The sequence below is a fragment of the Anomaloglossus baeobatrachus genome, chromosome 3 (genome assembly GCF_048569485.1).
Source record: "Anomaloglossus baeobatrachus isolate aAnoBae1 chromosome 3, aAnoBae1.hap1, whole genome shotgun sequence".
Classification (NCBI taxonomy): Eukaryota; Metazoa; Chordata; class Amphibia; order Anura; family Aromobatidae; genus Anomaloglossus; species Anomaloglossus baeobatrachus.
In genome coordinates this window covers 359,407,465-359,428,822 of record NC_134355.1, presented here as the reverse complement: position 1 = coordinate 359,428,822, position 21,358 = coordinate 359,407,465, and the positions used below count along the sequence as shown (strand labels likewise).

General features: G+C 42.6%; 1 protein-coding gene across 4 annotated transcripts in view; it reads right to left on the bottom strand.

Annotated features, from left to right (window-relative positions):
- Positions 1 to 21,358, bottom strand: part of MAP3K7 (mitogen-activated protein kinase kinase kinase 7) — a 123,428-nt gene that overhangs the window by 16,971 nt on the left and 85,099 nt on the right. The window contains exons 10-13 of one of the 4 annotated variants that reach the window (XM_075340122.1): positions 20,424 to 20,551; positions 19,866 to 20,025; positions 14,729 to 14,809; positions 9,952 to 10,019 (exon numbers count right to left, since the gene is read on the bottom strand). In XM_075340122.1, coding sequence (XP_075196237.1) covers positions 9,952 to 10,019; positions 14,729 to 14,809; positions 19,866 to 20,025; positions 20,424 to 20,551 — 437 coding nt within the window. The remainder of the gene's footprint in view (positions 1 to 9,951; positions 10,020 to 14,728; positions 14,810 to 19,865; positions 20,026 to 20,423; positions 20,552 to 21,358) is intronic. The other 3 variants (XM_075340123.1, XM_075340124.1, XM_075340125.1) reach the window with 3 other exon arrangements.

Sequence of the window (21,358 nt, the reverse complement as noted above, 5' to 3'; positions counted from 1 at the left end):
AGTGGCATCTTTAAGTGAAGCCCCATCTTCCACTGCAACTATGGATCTAGCCGCAAGCCTGGAGATTGGAGGATCCACCTTTGGACACTGGGTCCAGCTCTTGACCACGTCAGGGAGAAAGGGATAGCGTGTATCCTTAAGCCGTTTGGAGAAACGCTTATCTGGATAAGCGTAGTGTTTCTGAACTGCTTCTCTGAAGTCAGAGTGGTCCAGAAAAGCACTCAATTTACGCTTGGGGTACCTGAAATGGAATTTCTCCTGCTGTGAAGCTGACTCCTCCGCTGGAGGAGCTTGGGGAGAAATATCCAACATTTTATTGATGGACGCTATGAGATCATTCACTATGGCGTCACCATCCGGTGTATCCAGATTGAGAGCGGTCTCAGGATCAGAATCCTGATCAGCTACCTCTGCCTCGTCGTACAGAGAGTCCTCCTGTTGGGACCCTGACCAGTGTGATGAAGTCGAGGGCCGCTCATAGCGAGCTCGCTTAGGCTGTCTGGGACTGTCGTCCGTGTCAGAGCCGTCACCCTGGGATGCATGGGACACCCCCGGAGCCCGGAGCTGTTCCAACTGAGGGGGACCAGGGGACAGTGATTCAACCGTGCCCATGGTCTGAGTTACTGGTCTAGACTGCAAAGTTTCTAGGATTTTAGTCATAGTCACAGATAATCTATCAGCAAAAGCTGCAAACTCTGTCCCCGTCACCTGGACAGTATTCACAGGTGGTTCTCCCTGGGTCACCTCCAGCAGAGGCCCCGGCCGAACAAGTGCCACAGGGGCCGAGCACTGCACACAATGGGGGGTCAGTGGAACCTGCCGGTAGAGTAGCCCCACATGCGGTACAGGCAGCATAGAAAGCCTGTGCCTTGGCACCCTTGGCTTTTGCGGACGACATGCTGTTGTCTCAGAGCAATCCAGGAGGGTATATAGTGAAGAATTACCAGCGCCCGTACAGTGCAATGTATAGCATGCAAGCATAAAAATACAATTGTACACTTCGGCACTAGTGGGGTAGGCACCAGAGGTGCCGCTTACCGCCCGCTGAAAGCGGGTGTGTGGTCGCTAGAATCCCGTGCCTGGGTCTCCCATAACTTGTCTCCCCTTCTCCAGCTCAAACTGCATGCAGGAATGGCTGCCGGCGTTCTGTGAAGAGGGGCGGACCGTGGGCGTGCCTCAGACGAAGAGCGGGAAACCAGCGTCCCACTGTGCTCAGTGTGAGGGCTGGAGTATGTAAAGTAGACTCCAGCCCTCGGCGCTGACGTTCTGCACAGCGTCCCGCCCCCACCCTGACTGGCAGGCCTGGGGGCGGGAACGAAACGAAACTAGGCCGCAAAAAGCCGGGGACTGTAGTAGTAAGCGCGGCCGTCAAATATGCACGGCCAGCGCGGAAGTCCCCGGCGAACCACAAGTCCCAGCCGCGCCGCAGTTAAAACTGACAGCAGCGGCCGGCGCGACCGTTTCCAAACCATTAACTCCTTCAGCTGGCTGAAGATAGTGTGGCACACGCGCGCAGCGCTGTTGTCCCGGGCGCACTAACACACCCAGCAATGCTGGTGTGTGTGTGCGCGATTTGCACGGGGACACAGAGTACCTTAATGCAGCAGGGCCCTGTCCCTGACGATACTCAGCTCCATGTCCAGCAGATCCCAGGGGCTGTGGATGGAGCTCGGCCTCAGTGCCTGGAGACCGGTAAGATCCCACTTCACCCAGAGCCCTAAGGGGATGGGGAAGGAAAGCAGCATGTGGGCTCCAGCCTCCGTACCCGCAATGGGTACCTCAACCTTAACAAACACCGCCGACAAAAAGTGGGGTGAGAAGGGAGCATGCTGGGGGCCCTAGTATGGGCCCTCTTTTCTTCCATCCGACATAGTCAGCAGCTGCTGCTGACTAAACAGTGGAGCTATGCGTGGAATGTCTGACCTCCTTCGCACAAAGCATGAAAACTGAGGAACCCGTGATTCCACGGGGGGTGTATAGGCAGTAGGGGAGGGGCCTTACACTTTTGAGTGTAATACTTTGTGTGGCCTCCGGAGGCAGTAGCTATACACCCAATTGTCTGAGTCTCCCAACAGAGCGACAAAGAAAATTAAAATCTCACAAGACAAGGTGAGACAGGCATTATCTCCTGAGCAAATGCAAAGTTTTGATCTGGAGCTCAATAATGCTTTTCTAAAATGGGAGAAAGAGATACAGACCTTGAAGACGGATAAATTTCAACGTGATACCCGTGATTATCAGACCAATAAAGTATACAAATGGAGATCGCGACAGAACTCAAAAAGGACGACATCATTCTCATCATCAATGAGTGATGGCTCTAACATCTCCATGGATACACGGAGTGAGGCATCAGGAACCTCCAGTGGTTATTATACACGGAATAAAGCAAAGAAATACAAGCCAACCACCTTTGAATCGGATCCTAAAGCAACCAACACATTAAAAGGTAATTAATTTATCTGATATTAATCTGACAACAGCACAAGAGTCGGTTCTCTGTCTAGGTCTAGGATTTAGTCCGACAGCCAACTTTGACCACTTCACGGCAATCAAGGATACTTTTCTGTTTGCCAGAAAAGTGTTATTAAAGAAATATCATTCTAACAAATCTACATGTGGTCTATTTTCAACAGAGGAAGAATTGGCGGCACTACAAGCCTTAGAAGATCTTCTATTGGAACAAGTGGATATACAACCTGGTAAGTTCCCTGAATCCCTTAAGAAGAAAAGCATGTTTTTTCCATCTCTTTCATCATGCTCCTCGGTAGAAGTCTTTGTGAGAATGGTGGTTGAGGCAATATTTAATATTCCTCAGCACCGTCCATATGATAATCTTCGTAGAGAAGAACGGCAGGCCTTGGAAGAACTTAGGCGCATGAGGAATGTCATTTTTAAGCCGGCGGACAAGGGGGGCAACGTGGTAGTGTGGCCTGTGGACCTCTATGAGAAAGAGGCCTTCAGGCAGCTCCACGACCCCCTTTGTTATCAACGGCTTTCTAAAGACCCTACAGATGCCTTTCAATTAGAACTGAATGAGATATTGGATGAAGCTTTGGAGCATGGCATCTTATCAAAGAAAACATGGGAGGGTCTCAAAGTGAAATGTCCTAGTGTGCCCACACTGTACCTTCTACCGAAGGTTCATAAAGATATAAAAAATCCCCCCGGAAGACCTATTGTTTCGGGGAATGGGAGTCTAGTGGAACCAATATCAAAACTACTTGACCATTTTCTAAAACCGATTGTGATGGAATTACCATCATTTGTGAGGGACTCTACAGAAGTCTTACAGAGACTAGATGGCATACACATGGATGAGGACATGTTCCTTGTCACATGCGATGTAGAGTCCCTCTACACTAGCATTTCCCACTCTCTAGGGCTGTCGGCTTTAAGGTTCTTTCTGATGAACCGTGATATGGAGACCGATCTTGTTGATTTTCTTTTGATTACCATGGAGTATGTCCTCTCCCACAATTATTTTGTTTTTAAAGATCGCTTTTTCCTACAGAAGAGGGGCGTGGCGATGGGGGTGGCGTGTGCCCCATCCTACGCCAACCTCTTCATGGGAATGTGGGAGAGGGAATTTGTACAAAGTAGTGAGGTGAAGTTTTCTGGTTCAGTGGTACTCTGGCTGAGATTCATTGACGATGTTCTCTTTATCTGGCAGGGTACCAGGACACTACTGGAACATTTTCTATTGCATTTGAATGACAACACATGGAACATCAAGTTGACATACTCCATCAGCAAAATGAACATCAACTTCTTGGATCTTGACATCTCTGTTGACGATCGAGGATATCTGCATACTAACATACATCGTAAGGAAACAAGTGTTAATGCATTTTTGCATGCCAAATCAGCTCATCCGTCACACGTTATCCGTGCCATACCCACCGGCCAATTTATTCGAGCACGGCGTATCTGCGACAAGGAAGAAGACTTTGAAGGTCAAGCGGAAAATCTGCGTTTGCGATTCCTGCAACGTGGTTATAAAGCGGAGCACATTGATCGAGCTTATCAGCGATCAAAGAGTCTGGAAAGATCGGCACTCTTGACTCCACATCCAAAAAGACAATCTGAAGATAGACTGCGCTTTATCACCACTTATCACTCCAGATGGCCGGAATTGACCAATGCAATTTCTAAACATTGGTCAATCCTAAAGCAGGATCCAAATTTGCGCGATATTGTGACTAATGAACCTTTCTTTGTAGCAAGAAAAAGTAGGACACTACGGGAGTTCTTGGTGCATAGCCATCATGTCGGTACACCGTCCCAATTTATTTTCGATTCTAGAGGACCGAAATGGGGGTCTTGGAAATGCGGTAACTGTTCTGCTTGCAAATATGTCGTAATGACCCAAAATTTCTCGGATGCTTCTGGTAACAGAACATTCAAAATATTACAACATATAAATTGCAAAACCACACATGTAATTTATTTGGCACAATGTCCATGCGAGAAATTATATGTGGGAATGACCACACGCGAACTTCGTGTTCGAATTCTTGAGCATATTAGGGACATAAGAACCGCAGAATCAGTTACTGCAGACCAAGTAGAAAAGATTGCCAAATTGAAACCCATTGCCAAACATTTTCGGGAATGTCACCTGGGTCAGGGTCATCGTCTCCAATTTCGGGGCATTGATAAACTACATTTGGGTAATAGGAGAGGTGATGTAACCAAGAAGTTGGGACAGATGGAATGTAAATGGATTACCTTGTTAAGATGCATGAAACCAGTGGGTCTAAATGATCAATGGGGATTTTCCAATTTTTTGTAAATTTGAGGTGATTGGTATTTTTATTGATCGTATTCAATTTGCACATAAATATTTTACTTTTCTTCCATGCTTCGCATAGAGGGTTGACATCTTTTATGCCATCCTCTCTGGAGCATTTTGTTGAAAGTGCTTATTTATCTATATTTTGTGACCCTACAAATACTGTGCCATCTGACCCCTTGAATAGCGGACCCACAGTGTGACTGTGCATCATCCTATGATAATAATTTTTTGTATTTTCTATGCCATACACAAAGGGCGATGGCATCTTGGGTGCCACCCCTCTCTGTAGTATTGTTATAGTAGGGTCCGTGAGACCATATGTATGAGATCCCTGCTTTGTGTTCTCGTCTCTTGGCTTCTGAAATGTTGGTATTGCAGAATTTTTCCGATTGCGACTGGTGGAAATGGCCTGATTACTATTTGTATTTTTCTATGCCAGACACAGAGGGCGAGGACACCTTCGTGCCGTCCCTCTCTGTGACCTTGCTATAGAAGGGTTCTTTGAACCATGTGGACATTGTGTGGAGTGTATTTTCAACATCCTCATGGTGATCCTTAAACGTACGTATTCATGTGAATAATAAGTCCTGACTTGTATGTATATAACATATTACCTCCTAGATTTTCTAAACTTTTTTCATTCTATGCTATACACAGCGGGCGGCGACACCTCTATGTGCCGCCCCTCTCTGTAGTATTGTTATAGTAGGGTCAAATTGACCAAGGGGACGGATGCATGGGCTGGTATCCTTTCCCTCTGTAATTATGACACTATAGAATTTCTCCATTTTGGATTGACTGGCTCTTTGAGGCTGGGTTTTTCTATGCCATGCACAGAGGGCAACGGCACCTTTTGCCGTTCCTCTCTGTAACATTGCTATAGAAGTATCCTTTGGACCACGGGGATATTATGCTGACTGGATGTTCTCCTGGATCTTCCTTATTGATGCTCTTGCAGGGATTCTTTAGCCCTGATTTATGAATGTAAGAAAATAATAATGATCTTTTGTATGGACAAATTCCTATGCATGTACTGTATTGTCTTCTGAATGCTCCGACTGCATTGCTATGCTTGTTTATATTATCTCCTTTTTTTAAATTGGGGGGGGACTTGGAGCACCTACTTTTGTGAATAAAGAACAGGAAATACAAGGTAAAATGCACTTACGTATGGATACATTTTTTTCTAAATATAATGCGTATCTTTTCCTTTACACATAACCAGGTAGATTATGGCTTTATGAATTGCAATTGTGATAAACAATATGTATCTATCAAAGTCTATATGTGTAATGGTTGCCATTTTTGGGAAGATTCCCTGGAGGTATACAACAAAATGGCGCGTACTCCCTCTATACACAGCGTCATGAGTGCTGACGCTGCTGTGCGCGTGCGTGGTTTCTCCTCCTCCTGCCTCGGGCTGCCGGCGCGTCATCACAGGCGACTCGGTCGCCTCTCCTGACGCTCCTGCGTCTCGTGGTGGGGGAGGAATGCCGTCGCATGCGTATCAGCAGCGCCCGGTAAGCAGAGTGCTTAATTGAATAGACATTTCAGCTGTGCGGGAGCTATATTAAGTGCCCTGACATCCCCTCACATCACTCCCTGACGAAGCTACGTGAAACGATCGTTGGAGTGGTGTGGGGGGTCTGTCTTCACCAGGTATTATATCATAATAATCTATTGACATTCAGTATTATATGGATTGATGCACCGAATATATGTGCATTGCATCTAACAGTGTTTAAATCAAATGTATCTTTCCATGTGATTTTCTTATATGTTACACTGGTCTGATGTCCTTTTCTGAAAACTCCATGGAAACTACCATAGATTAACCCCTGATGGGTTCAGCTGATTGAGGTCACCTTATGTGCAATACCATGCGCATCAATATGCGTGTTATATCCGATTGATGTTCTGTCTCTCTTTTATATAGAATCTATGAGAACCATCAGAGATTAACCTTTATAAGCTCAGCTGATTAAAATCACCTTATGTGTAGTATAATTGAGGATCTATGGTACACCTCATGGAGCTATATGGTTTCACATTGTAAAACTGACTAGTGGTTATCTGGACAGACCCTCCGCTTTACACCTTATCTGTTTTTATTTATGTCCTTTGTGTATATGTTTTTTTAATCATGATAATAAAGATTAACTGTATATTTTGAAATGGTCACTGTAGTGATTTATTGGATTACTTACCATAGGCAAACCTATTCCTTATGAGAACACCATAGAGATCTACCCTTACATCCACTCTAAGGAAACAGCTGAATTCCCTGATGGAATCTGAGGTCATATGATACTGATGCGGCTGCAGATGACTACATGGCCTGCAGAGCATTTCTCCATTCTGGCACACAGATAAGGGGTTGTTACAGGGAAACTCCCCTCCATGGTATCCATACGCTCTAGTAGGGCATGTATAGAGATTATAAAGAAGGTTCTAAACGTTTTACAGAGTAGCTATGAAATGTCAAATTCACATCTTACTATTCATTGTAATGTCCTCCTTAATATTTCAGACATCACTTAATGGCTTAGGTTTCCTATAAAGTCTAAGAAAGTGAAGAGACAGACGCGATTTTACCTAATGTGGCAACATTAACCCTTGAGCCATCCTAACTACCCACAATCATTCTTTTAATGGATACACCATGATTTTTACAAGCTGAACAAAAAAAGCAAGAATCAAACAGATTTATTTCCACTACAAGAAGCTCTGGGAAGAGACTTCCTTTAGTGTGAGTCCACTGAATACAAGCCTATATTAGTGGACTGACACAAACGTCATTTTTCACAATTTGTAGCTTCTGTGTTTGTAGATCTTGTAGTCAGATGTTTCTATATAGGGTTACTGAAGTACAATTATCAGAATTTCATCAGTTTTCACACTTTTACTGACAAATACACCAAGCAAAGACTTAATATTTAATGTTGACCCTTATTTTTCAAGACCTCTACAGCTTCCAGGGCAAAATGCAGATCAGCTTTTGGGCCAAATCATAACAATGGCAGCCCATTCTTGTCTAATCAGTAGTTAATCACTTTTTTTTTTCCGGTCCATCCACTTTTTTCTAGATTCTGAATGCAATACCTGGGGAGTTTGGTGGTTGCGAACGCAAAAGTTCAAAGTTTTGTTCACAGAGCCACTTAGTTATTACTTTTGCCTTGGAACATTAGGCTCCATCATAGTGGAAGAAGCAAAGTTCATCACTATCAGAGAAAGTAACTGCAGGAGATACAGGGACTGGACTGCAGAGAACTGGGGTAAAGAGACAAATTATAATTTATATATATATATATATATATATATATATATATATATATATATATATATATATATATATATATATATATATATATATATATATATACATATATATATATATATATATATACATACATACATACATATGTGTGTGTATATGTGTGTATATGTCCACCCATATCCCACCATTTACTTTAGGACGGCGGCAGCTATAGGCATAGAAGTGGTGTCTAGGTATAGGAAAGTAATTAAACCACCTATAGCGCCATCTGGTGTAAAACAACGGATTTAGCATTTTTATCTCGAAAACAGAATGAGAGAGAAAAAAAATGAATTACAAAGTTGTAGGGCATCATCAATTCAATACGAATCAATACCTTGCATACAGAAACGCTATGATTAGAACGTGTAAAACTCAAGGCTGCAGACGTGAAGCGATACCTCAAGGAGACCTTCCTACAAGTCACTGGGTACGGTGGCTGCGTGGAGTGGCCTCCACGCTCACCTGACCTGACTCCATTGGAATTCTTTCTGTGAGGTCACATCAAACAGCAGGTGTATGCAACCCCTCTACCAACATTGCAGGACCTACGACGACGTATCACAGACGCTTGTGCAAACGTGTCACCTACCATATTGCACAACGTGCTGATGGTGGCCACTTTGAACATCAAAGTTAAGTGAGCGCCATATGCGTGACCAGCATTCAATGTTTTTTTTTTGGGGGGGGGGGGGGGTCATGGGTTTCATATCATAGCATTTCTGTATGCAAGGTGTCGATACGTATTGAATTGATGATGCCCTACAACTTTGTAATTCACTTTTTTTTCTCTCTCTCGTTCAATCTGAGATAAAAATGCTAATTCCGTTGCTTTCCAATATAGGTGGTTTAATTCCGTAGCGCATGGCTACTTTACTATACCTAGACACCACCTCTATGACTATAGCTGCCGCCGGTCTCAAGTTAATGGCGGTGGACAGGATATAGGTGGACACAGTGTGTGCGTGCACATACATACATACACACATATACATACAATAATATATTATATATATATATATATATATACACACACACATACACATACACGCACACACACATTTATATACTAATTTGTTTTTTTTTTCTTTTTAAGAGGAACCCTTTAGGACTTTTTGGGACATCTAGCAGTATGACTGTCCTAAGAACAACAGGTGAGTGCTACCGGGTGTCTTGTGTCATGCCCACAGTAAGTTATACATCCATAACCATTCATGTGGCACTTTGCTTTTTACTCAAGGAATAAATGCAGGGTTTTGCCATGAATGAAAAAATTGTATGGAACATCCTCCCAGGGCAACTTCTATCAATGATCAAAGAGAAATTTGGTGATGAACAATGATTTTTCCATGATAATGGAGTACCATGTCACAAAACAAAAGTAATGACCAAGAGTCTCACCAACAAACCTGTCAAAATTTAGGTCCATGGCCAGGAAACTCCTCGGATCTCAATTCCACTGAGAACCTGAGGTCAGAAATTGTGATAAACTGCAAGCACTGATTGGATAAGAATGGTATGTAATCAGTTGGCCCAGAAGCTTATATCAGACATGCCAGGGCAAATTGTAGAAGTCTCGAAAAATAAGGGCCAATACAAGTCTTTCCATAAACTTGATATATTTGTTAATAAAACTGCTGAAATGCTGAGAATTGTACTTCACTAACCATAGGAACATCTGACTACAAGATCTAAAAACAATTAAGTAGCAAGCTGAAAAACAAAATTTGTCAGTACCAAAACCTATGGCCAGGACTGTAGATGCCCAGGAGACATACAAGCACTCCAGCATATCGTACACTCCAAAATGCACTTGCTTAGACTGCAGGCTCCTTACCTGATTGGATTCTGTCCCGACAATAGTGAGGTCCTGCACAGATCTGCGTCTTGGCTGTCCGTTCCCTGCTGGGTATCAAACAAGAATGAAATTACCAAACTCCGCTCCCATGTGTAGCAGAGGAACACTACTGTGTAAGCTTGGTATTCGCACAAGTCCATAGGCAGAAGAGAAGGAAGGGATCCACACAAGGAATAAGAGACAGCTGCAATCTGAACTGGCCAACAGAAAGTATATACCAAGACAACAACCACTCCTATCACACGAATAGAAGTTCTGTCCTCCACCATGTTGTAGTGTTCTCTGTCCAATGCTGATGACGGCATCTATTTCCAGGGCCTGACATGATACTCTTCTACAACAGGAATGCTGACCTAATAAGCCATCTGGGCACTTCAGCGACTGTTCTTATTTACAATGCCCACCTTAGTGGGTGCATGACAGACACACTTCAAGGTCTCCAGAATAAAAACCCAGGAATTAATTGGGCCCTTTAATCCTGTGCTCTCTGCTGCTCCCATCCTTCATTCCACATGTCCAACCTTATATCAGAGATCATTGTCCTAATTCTCTCCTGCTAGTAGAGTTCACACTAATTGTATCCTTGCCCCGAGCAAAGAGCCAGAATGCACACGCTGAAAACGTGTCAATTACCAAGGTCACTTACAAGTATCTCTTGACTAAGGACTACGTAATGTTTGTATATTGTATTAACATAAGAGATCAGCTCACCACAAGGAAACCCGGAGTTTGCCTGAAGCAACAGCTGAGAAAATGCTTGAGATTCTTGGTCCGCCATAATGAATGACATAATATTTTATAGAGACCATTCATTACTGGATGTACAGAAACAGTTGCTGTAAAGTGCCTACCCATCGTATCAGCAGTTTGGGTAGAGCCACATTTTTTGCATATATTCCAACAGACAATACCTGCAAAACTCAATATAGTTCTCCATGTGAAGGGCTATATACAGGCTAGAAAATAGTCCTGACATTTTATAAGACCGTAATCGTCAGGCAGCCACTTCATCATGCATTGACAAGCTATGGGAAAGCGATCTATGGACAGATTCAAAAAAAATGTGAGAGGGCCATGTGTTTTCATATATTACAGAAGAAATGAAATGCAAAAAACACACATTTTAATATTCACCACAACTACAGCATTAAGTCTAACTGTGTCACTACCGTGTCAGAAACCCCAACCTTGTCCACCTCTATCACGTTACTAAGTTCAACAGTGTCCACCACCATCACATCACAAAGCTTAACAGTGTATACCACCACCAACACGTCAAAGTCCAACTGTCTCCACCACCACCAACACGTCAAAGCCCAACTGTGTCCACCACCACCAACACGTCAAAGCCCAACTGTGTCCACCACCACCACGCTGAAGAGCAAACTGGGCTGCATCTCTGTTAGGTATAGAGAACGGAGAGTCTGGCATGTTTAAGTAGAAGGTTTAGCTATTGATTATAGCTGCAGATTTTGTTGCCGAAAAGATCTGAAATTGACACGCTGTTCCCTTAGGCTTGCCAAGTGAATTCCATTGAGATAGCAGCAATATAAAATTGACACGCTGCATATTTTTCACCACAGTGTGTGAATGAGATTTTCAGATCCATAATATAGAACTTTGGTTCTGTAATACAGTTAAAATCTGCAGCTGAAAATCAACTGTCTTCGCCCCATGGAAATATATCTTCATGGTATCTCAAATCTGATGACAACACAAAATGGTTATCCAGTGGCTCTCACTTTGGCATCGGATAGGCATTGCTGACATGGCACCTTTCCTAATCAACTAGGATATGATGGGTGCATGATATCTGCTGACAACAGTCATGCGGCCAATAGTTGTCAAGTCAGCAATGTACTCATCTCCTGACGCTTGTATAGAGGCTCAGGATGATCTTATATAGAAATTCTCTGGTTACATGACAAGCCCATGATATTACACAAATTTATGGAATCATAGATATGACATTCATGCAATCTGATTAATATGAAGATTTGAACAATCTCGATTAATTACAAAGATGTATTATGAATGAGTTCATTGTTAAGATTTCTGCCTCTGACGTCTCAAATTCTAAATGATGGTTAGAGTTTACCATTCTGCCCAGATTTAGGTAAAAACATTCCACCCAAAGTGCCCTTTTTTTATCATCCTGTTATGGTTGTGGCAGGCTCCATTTTTTGTCTTGTTACGTCATGAACTGGGCCTTACAATTATTGGATTCCTAGAAGGTCGAGTGCCAGAGAAAATTAAGTTTAAGGTAGACTCATTTAACTTCCACCTTTCAGTTGCATCCAAGGACGTTGTCCTTCTAACTAGTCATTGCGAATCATAGCAATTAAATCATCGTGGCTACTAGTGATCAAGAAAATGGCCTCATTCAGCAACAACACTGTTCTAAAATTAGTAAGAATTAAACGTGGCGGCAAAATATTTAGCATTCTTCGTCCGATACAGCAGCACTTGTGCACATGCTGGAATGGCATGAGAAATCGAGTCATAATTGTTCGGGAGGGAGAAGAATAAACACAAGTGACAACATGAAGTGCGGACCATGGAAGAAAAGGCGAGGACAATTAATTAGCGCAGTTAGTGGAGGACGGTTATTTTAGAAGAGGCATGCGTGTTATTTTAAACACTCCTAAATTCCACTAATAGAAGAAGCTTAAAGACTCAACATCAAATGCTTCTTGCTCCAATTATGCTTCAGACAGAAGTAGCACCATCATAGCTACTTTAGTGTTAGCTGTAGATAAGGGATATGTTTTACTTAGTCTTCTCTGAAATGTGAATAGTAACAGTAAAAGTACTAAATATTATATATAGTCATCTAAATGGAATGAGCCTCGCAGGACAGCAGCAAGACTATTGTTCGACGACATCATAATGTGCACCCAGGAATGTCCAAACCCAACGCAACCAAGCACTGGACTTCAGAAAGAATAGTACAGAACCTCAACAAAGATGCCTACGATCTCCTCCATCCTCCACTCCAGGGGAGTGAAGTTTGCACGTATGCTGTTACTGATCAGATGTATATGGGAGGCAGGAGACACACTGATTGTGCATCTTTTTATCTCGGATAACTAATTCTATACCAGTTTCATTTTCTTGCTTGTCAAAGTGTAAAAAAGGTTTATCCAGCTTTTGCGTATATGTTACCATATGCAGCACTTTAAAACAAATACCCTGTTTTTCCAAAAATAAACCCTAACTTGATTTTTGGCGTAGGCTTTTATATAAACCAGGGCTGTGGAGTCGGTAAGCCAAACCTTCGACTCCGACTCCGACTCCTCAAATTCTCTTGCTCCGACTCCGACTCCGACTCCTCAAATTCTCTTGCTCCGACTCCGACTCCGACTCCTCAAATTCTCTTGCTCCGACTCCGACTCCGACTCCGACTCCGACTCCGACTCCGACTCCGACTCCGACTCCGACTCCGACTCCGACTCCGACTCCGACTCCGACTCCGACTCCGACTCCGACTCCGACTCCGACTCCGACTCCGACTCCGACTCCGACTCCGACTCCGACTCCTACATATATTGCTTATAGTTAGGTGAAAAATTTATTGTAGTACATGAATATGTGTATGTGAACATCAGACATTTAATAATTTTTATGATACAATAATCAAGATATTTGGATAGAACATAAAATATATTTATTGGAATACAACTTTAGAACACAAAAAAACTGTAATAAATTGTAAATAAGTAATACACTATGTAATATACAGTAGATTACATATATATCTTGTGTGTGTGTATATACACTGTATATATATATATATATATATATATATATATATTTATTACATATTTACAATTTATTAGTTTTTTGTGTTCTAAAGTTGTATTCCAATAAATATTTTATGTTCTATCCAAATATCTTGATTATTGTATCATAAAAACAATTAAATGTCTGATGTTCACATTGTACTACAATAAATTTTTCACTTAAATATACGCATTATACTAAATGTTATTATTTAGTAAAATATTCAGCACATTCTGCATTGCACTCCTGTCCCCAATTTATTATATATTTTAGGAGTCGGAGTCGGTGCATTTTATACCGACTCCGACTCCGACTCCACCAAAATGAGCTCCGACTCCGACTCCACGACTCCGACTCCACAGCCCTGATATAAACTCCAAAAATAAGCCCTAGTCAGTCACCTAGTTAGGTGAATACAAATGCACATAGCAATTTTTATATATTTTGTCCCATAAATTTAATTTTGCCTACATTTTTCTCACTTTACTACCCCAACTAAGACTTTTTTTTTCATATCATCCATCACACCTAGTGGATTTTTCATTTTTTCTTTCAAACTGAGTAAAATAATTGAAATTGAGAACTTTTACAGTTATTGTGTATCTAAAAACACATGCGCACTACAAGCTCTGAGCACGGTGGCTCAGTGGTTGGCACTTGTTACTTTGCAGCGCTGGGGTCCTTTGTCCAATTCCCACCAAGGACTACATCTGCAAGGAGTTTGTATGATCTCCCAGTGATTGCGTGGGTTTCCTCCCACACTCCAAACACATACTGATGGGGAATTTAGATTGTGAGCCCCACTGGAGACAGTGATGATCATGTCTGTAAAGCGCTGTGGAATTAATGGCGCTTTATAAGTGTTACATAGTTGAAAACTACCCAGACAGAAAGAATTGGAGCAAGAAGCATTTGTTTGATTTGCAGTCATTAATTGTTGGCTTACATAAAGGTTATTATCATCCTGTAGTACCTGTTATGATGATCTCAGGGACATCCAGAATATTGCCAAATGAAGCAGTTTTACGGTGGCCTCGTTTAGGCTTGGTATAGGCTGCAAAAACACATACACAATACACATGCAAACGACTACAAGTGGTATAGGGCACAATTCACAAAAGCATGAAAGGTGTACAGCACAATGTTACACAATGGTAGTGCATGCGGAAAAACAACCATGCATGTAAAGTGAGAAGGGAAGCAAAAATGAACATGCAGAAAAAGAACATGACAAGTAGTTGGAGGGAAGAAGACCATCTGAAACCACGTAATGTCTATGTGGTAGGGGATAAATGGTGACTAGCTTACTGAAAAAAGATCTCTGTAGGTATCAGCTGGATTGGCTAGAATTACTAAAACAATGTCTTAAAAAAAACCTTTTTTTTGGGTGGAAGTAAACTATTAAAAATAGAAGTCAATTGTCAATGGCAGCTAAAACAGTGGCCAAATGTCTCAATTAGGAAATATTTAATGCACTACAAAGTTTGAAAAAAAAGACCCCAAAACACTGAAGGATGGACAGGGGTGCATGTTTTTTATCAGCACTTTCCCGTAGTCTTCAATATGGAAAATAAAAATGCTGGAAGTGCCTTACTGAGACATTATGAAGGAGGAATGAACACATGAAAGAGACCGGATCGTTCTTGACAAGTCTTTTGTAGCAAATACTTAAATCCTCCTTAAAAGACTTCAGGAGAATCTTTTCTTAGAGCTCTGCACTGTGCTTTGTGCTATTTCACGGTTATCCCTCCTGGAAATGTATGACTCCATTCCCCTTGACAATGTGCGGTTTCTGCCACTGTCCAACAATTGAGGATAGAGTTGGAGTATTTAGAGAAAACACATGGTTAAAGGGAATCTGTCAGCAGGGTTTTGCTACCTTATCAGAGCAGCACGATGTAGGCAAAGAGATCCTGAATCTAACACTGTATCACTTAAATTACTGGATGCAGGCGTTCTGACAGTCAGAATTTTTAGTTTTACTCATGAGTGAGCCCACACCAGGCTCTCAATACAGATTATACTTAGACAGTGAGGTGTGAATCCCAGCAGAGGATGTGCTGGACTGGCCTGAGCGTGATTTTCTAGTCCGAGTAATAAGGGACCTGCTGCTTAAAAAGGAACCTGTCACCACTTTTTTGGACTATAAGCTGCGGCTATCACCACCACCGGGCTCTTATATACAGCATTCTAACATGCTGTATATAAGAGCCCAGGCCCGCTGTGTAGAATGTAAAAATCACTTTATAATACTTACCTAACGGTCGCTCTGCGGTGGATAAGGGCCTAATGGGCGTCTCCTTTGTCCGGTGCGGGCGCCTCCCCTTTCGGCCGTCTTTGGCTTCTTTCTGAAGCCTGTGCGCATAACGCGACTACATCATACACACTCGCCGGTCCTGCGCAGGCGCACTACAATACTTTGATCTGCCCAGGACCGGAATGCTGGCGAGTGTGGATGACGTCGGACCTGTCATGCACCGCGGCTAGAGAAGGAGAACAAAGATGGCCGAAAGAGGCGGCTCCGGCACTGTACAACGGAGATGCCCATTAGGCCCTCATCCACCGCAGCGCGACCGTTAGGCAAGTATTATAAAGTGTTTTTTATGTTGTCACAGCAGCCTGGGCTCTTCTATACAGCATGTTAGTGGTGGCCGCAGCTTATAGTCCAAAAAAGCGGTGACAGGTTCTCTTTAAACAATCAGCAAATAAACAGATCAGACTGTGACAAGACAGGCAGCCCTGAATTTGCTGTGTTAACCCTTGCAGAATGCTGGTTTCAGCTTACATAGCAAAAACCTACTCACAGATTCCCTTTAAGGCTCCAATAAGCGATAGATTAAAGTGGTCTGAACTTGCTGATCTCAGTTCAGCAGTCTACTGTGTATGGGCCTCCTGATTCTCCCCCGATGCATTATGTCAGAGAAGAAAAGGATCCGGAACTTTTGGATTTCCACCAGCTGGTCTCTGTGAGTATATCTGTGTATGGAGGAGTTGTGAGAGTTGGCTATGGGATCAGTCTTCTTGTACATGTTCATAACTGATGATTTAAAAAAAAATTGAATCCCTACAGACCACAAAATGGTAGAAAATAAGTCTGTTTGGATCTGGAAACTTGGACCATTTTTTACGCGCCCGTGTGAACTTCGCCCAATGTGTATGTTTGGGGACTTTATAAAAGAGGAATGGAGATACCCAGCTTTCAATTTATTCATGCATTTCCATGAGGAGTAACAAAAGAACAGCACAAGGCAGGAATCTAGGAAGTGTGCTCCAGGTAATTTGGTGGCGAATACATGATAAGAACATGCTAAAATAGACAGACGTGACAAGAGAGCGGACAGCTTCTCTCTACGGAAATCCGATGTGCATCAGACAGAACAGCACCGCAGCCGAATGTCAACAAACACTCAAGCTTATGGATTTGATGGCTATGAACATGCACTTAACATGTACATAAAGTAAATGGATAATCCTACTCTTTGGGAAATGGGCCATTTGTACAGAAATGGTGAAAGTAACGGAAGGGTATATTTAGCACTAGACTGCAAAATGCTTTAAAAGCATCAAAATGAATAAAATGCTCATAAAATAAAAGGAATGGGGCCTATTTAAATCCAATACATTCTAGTGGGATCTCCGAGCCTGGTTTACGGCATTGTACCCTAGAAAACCTCGTCAGCCGCCTCCTATTTTAAGCATTGCACTGTTGCCATTTTCACCTTTCCTTGAACTTTGCAGAATTTATATTATAATATTATGCTGCTATTACGCTCAGTGTTTCTCTCTGTGGGTTTATCTTTTACGGCAAATTAATGGCACTTAAGTGATACTTGTTTGCCCTAACAGCTCTTCTGTGTTTTCGATATGCTTTTTTTTATTCTTCTATTATGGGATCTGTGTGGGTTTTTTTTCATTAGATGTGTGTATGTGCTCCGCTGCACCACCCTCCTGCCGGTGCCAATGGGTAGATTACACTCCAATGTTGTGGGGATATAATGCAAATTGTGAATGATAAAAATTAATAGCTTGGTAAAGTTAACTACCAATAATAAAATAATAGGTATTAACTCCTTCCCAGCACAGCTAAATTTCATTTTTTTTTGTCATAACCTTTATTTTTCCGTCTACATAGCCACATGAGAGCTTGTTGTTTTGCAATTTGAATGACACCATTAATTTTCCCATACAATGAGCAGGGAAAAAAAAAAAAAAAAGAAAAAAAGGAGGACAAATGAAAATGTGGTTAAAAAGGTGAAGATACACATTTCGGCCATTGCTTTTTTGCTTTACTTTTTAAAGCGTCCATCGACTAGTAAAAGTGACCCGGCAAGATTATTTTCCAGGTCAGTACGATTACAGCGATAATTAAAAAAAATGACTTACACAAATAATACTTGTTTTATTTTTTTAATGGGGAGGGGGGGGACGGATTTATATTTTTAACTTTGATTTATTTTAAAAGGGAACCTGTCACCACCCTTAGGAGCCGAAGTCACCACCAGTAGGCTGTTATACACCGCATTCCAGGGAGCTCTCAATCCGGCGCCTCCTCCATCTTATGAGATCCCCGTCCTCCTGCCAGCCCCGTGGCATGACGCGTCCTGCGTCATTCACAGAGAGGCCTCCATTGCGCTCCTGCGCACTTTGATCTGCCCGGCTGAGGGGAGATCAAAGTACTGTAATGCAAAGGTGTGAGAAAAGGTCACAGACCGCGTGCCCATGTGCACTGCAGTACTTGGATCTGCCCTCAACCAGGCAGATCAATGACAATGATAAAGGCAAAGCCGAAACGCGTCTTGTCATGCGTTTACAGCAGTAATAATTTTTTCCATCTCTGCCCGAATTAACTAGTCATATGCGGCTGATATTTTTATCAAATTCTGAAATAAAGAAGAATATTTTATATTTCATCTACTGCGGAGCTCGCTGGATTTTGTCTTTCCTCTTCATATTGAGTGTTTACAAGAGCTCCTGCTATTCAATCCGATGCAGAGCCTCTTCATGAAATAGCAGCATATCTACTGGACTATTCTGTACAGGAAGCTGGCTTCCTTCTGTTTTTTCACAATCTAATTGTGGTGGGGCCAACGGTAGCCACGCACAGTGGCAATCTTGTCTTTTTAATACCAGTGTCAGTAAACTATCTGCATTTAAATGGTTAATCAGCAGCGATTAGAGCAAGCAATGATCACTGCTGCTACTGGATTCTGGGTATGGGGTGGGCAGATGACATTATATGCTACTTCGGGGAAGGAATTAATACATATTCTATTTCAAAATCTTAAAGGGAACCTGTCACCAGATTTTTCCCTATGAAACTAAAAGAATCATTTTCTGCAGTGCCTGGGTTTCATTCTATGAAGGTGCACCTTGGCCCTGACTCCCCTTTTAGACCCCAAAAATAACTTTAGAAAACTTGGCCCTTAGGTATGCTAATTACCTTGGTGGGCCACAGGGGCTGGCTCATTTTCTCCTCCCGTCTCCCCTTCTGCCACTGATCGTCGGCCTCCTTCCTTGATTGACAGGATGACACCCTCTGTCATCCTCCTTGTCACATTTTCAAATAATCTCGCGCCTGCGCCTTTAGCTCACCGGCGTTCTGCCCGAGATATGGCAGTGTGAAACGCGCCTGCGCGAGCAGACCTATGGCGCGAGATTTGAAAATGTGACAAGGAGGATGACAGAGGGTGTCATCCTGTCAATCAAGGAAGGAGGCCGGCGATCAGCGGCAGGAGGGGAGACGGGAGGAGAAAATGAACCAGCCCCTGTGGCCCACCAAGGTAATTAGCATACCTAAGGGCCAAGTTTTCTAAAGTTATTTTTGGGGTCTAAAAGGGGAGTCAGGGCCAAGGTGCACCTTCATAGAATGCAGCCCAGGAGCTGCAGAAGGTGATTCTTTTTGTTTCATAGGGAAAAATCTGGTGACAGGTTCCCTTTAATGTCTATTCAATTCCTGATCTAAATGCTCCTCTGACTGATCCTATATGACAGTGGTTTGCCCACCACTTCTACCTCATTGTCAGCCTATTACGCTGACGCAAACTCTGACCTAGATTTAAAGGTTTGCTTGGACCAGTGATAATATCATTTGGGCCATCTATACTTCTTACCTGTACTTGCAGAAATCCTTGCTTCCAATTCAGACATATCTGCGCTCATTCGCTTGTTCTCAGACGTGCCCAGTATGGATGAGGGCTTCCCTCGCGTATCTGATAGGCTTTCTACGCTGCTACCTCGGGAAGGCGGCAAACTCAAACGGCCTGGTTCACCCTGCAGATAAAGTAGACAACTAAGGATTAAGGATCTGGGGGGAGAGGGAAACCAGGGGCTTTTCCGCCATTTTTGCAATTTATAAAAAGGTTACTATTGGAGGAAATACACCATGTGCATAAATATCTTGTGCCTTAATTTAATTTCCAAATATGTGCTAGGTCTCTGCTCCCAGTCAGTAAATGGGAAGATTTTTAGCAATGTGCAGTGTCTGTGTGTAAACTACACGCTTTCTATTAAGCGGACAGTGAGCATCCAGCTTACAAATTGTAAGGAACGGACAAAAAAACCCCAAAAAAAACAAAAAAATCTAGGAAAGTTTCCGAACTTTACATGTAAAGTACATAAACGTTTTAGAGTCCAGGTGCAAAATACATTACCGTGTCACATGTACTTACCCCCTGCTTGGACTGGTTTTTCAAATGTGCCAATTTGGACTCTATTCGTTTAATGGTATCATCTCCACTAACATGGATATCATCACTCTTATTGCTGGTGTTTGTGGAGGTGATATCAATGCAAGATCCTGGAAGAAGAAGAAAAAAAAAAACAAGAACACAGATGTCATATGTGACTGAAATAGTTGAATTTGATCATGGAACAGCATGAGATATTATGAATAATTGTCAGCACTATTAGTAATTAGACACGGTAGAAAGTGTCACCGCGCACCCAACGTTGGCCAGAATTCTGGAAAAGCATAAGCTGTGGACCTGCATGGACTTCTACCTCTAGCACATGACTATAGGGAATACACAGTTCTTGCTGCTGACATCCATGGGGCTATGCCATGACCTGGCAAATCAACAGTGCCATGATATTTTGGGTATCACTTTGTGGCCCCTTCAAACAGGTGGTCCAGGCTGCTATACAGTGTATGGTGCTGTGCTGTTCAGTTCACTGCTGGGAGCTGGAAACAGCTGATTATGGGGTGCCAGTCGTCAGACCCCACTGATCAGATACGGATGACCAGTCCATTATAGTAATCATCAATATGGGCATCCAAATCGGCAGTTTTCAGCTCCATAACATGGCACGGTTCGCCGAGTAGCGACCTGTGACAAGAAATGCAGCTGAGCTCCTTATTCACTTTATCAGCAGCTGAGCTGCCATCCCCAGGTGCATGGTGTGGGACCATCACTAATCTCATACTGATAACTTAACAATAGGTCATAATATCATCATCCTGGACAACCCCTTAAATTTACAGACTGGCGACCTATGAAAAAAGTACTGCCCAACATTTCCAAAAGAAAAAAAAAAAAAAACAACATGAATGCTTACAAGCTGATCATAGTGCACATTAGATAGGTTAGGGACAGTCTCATGTTAA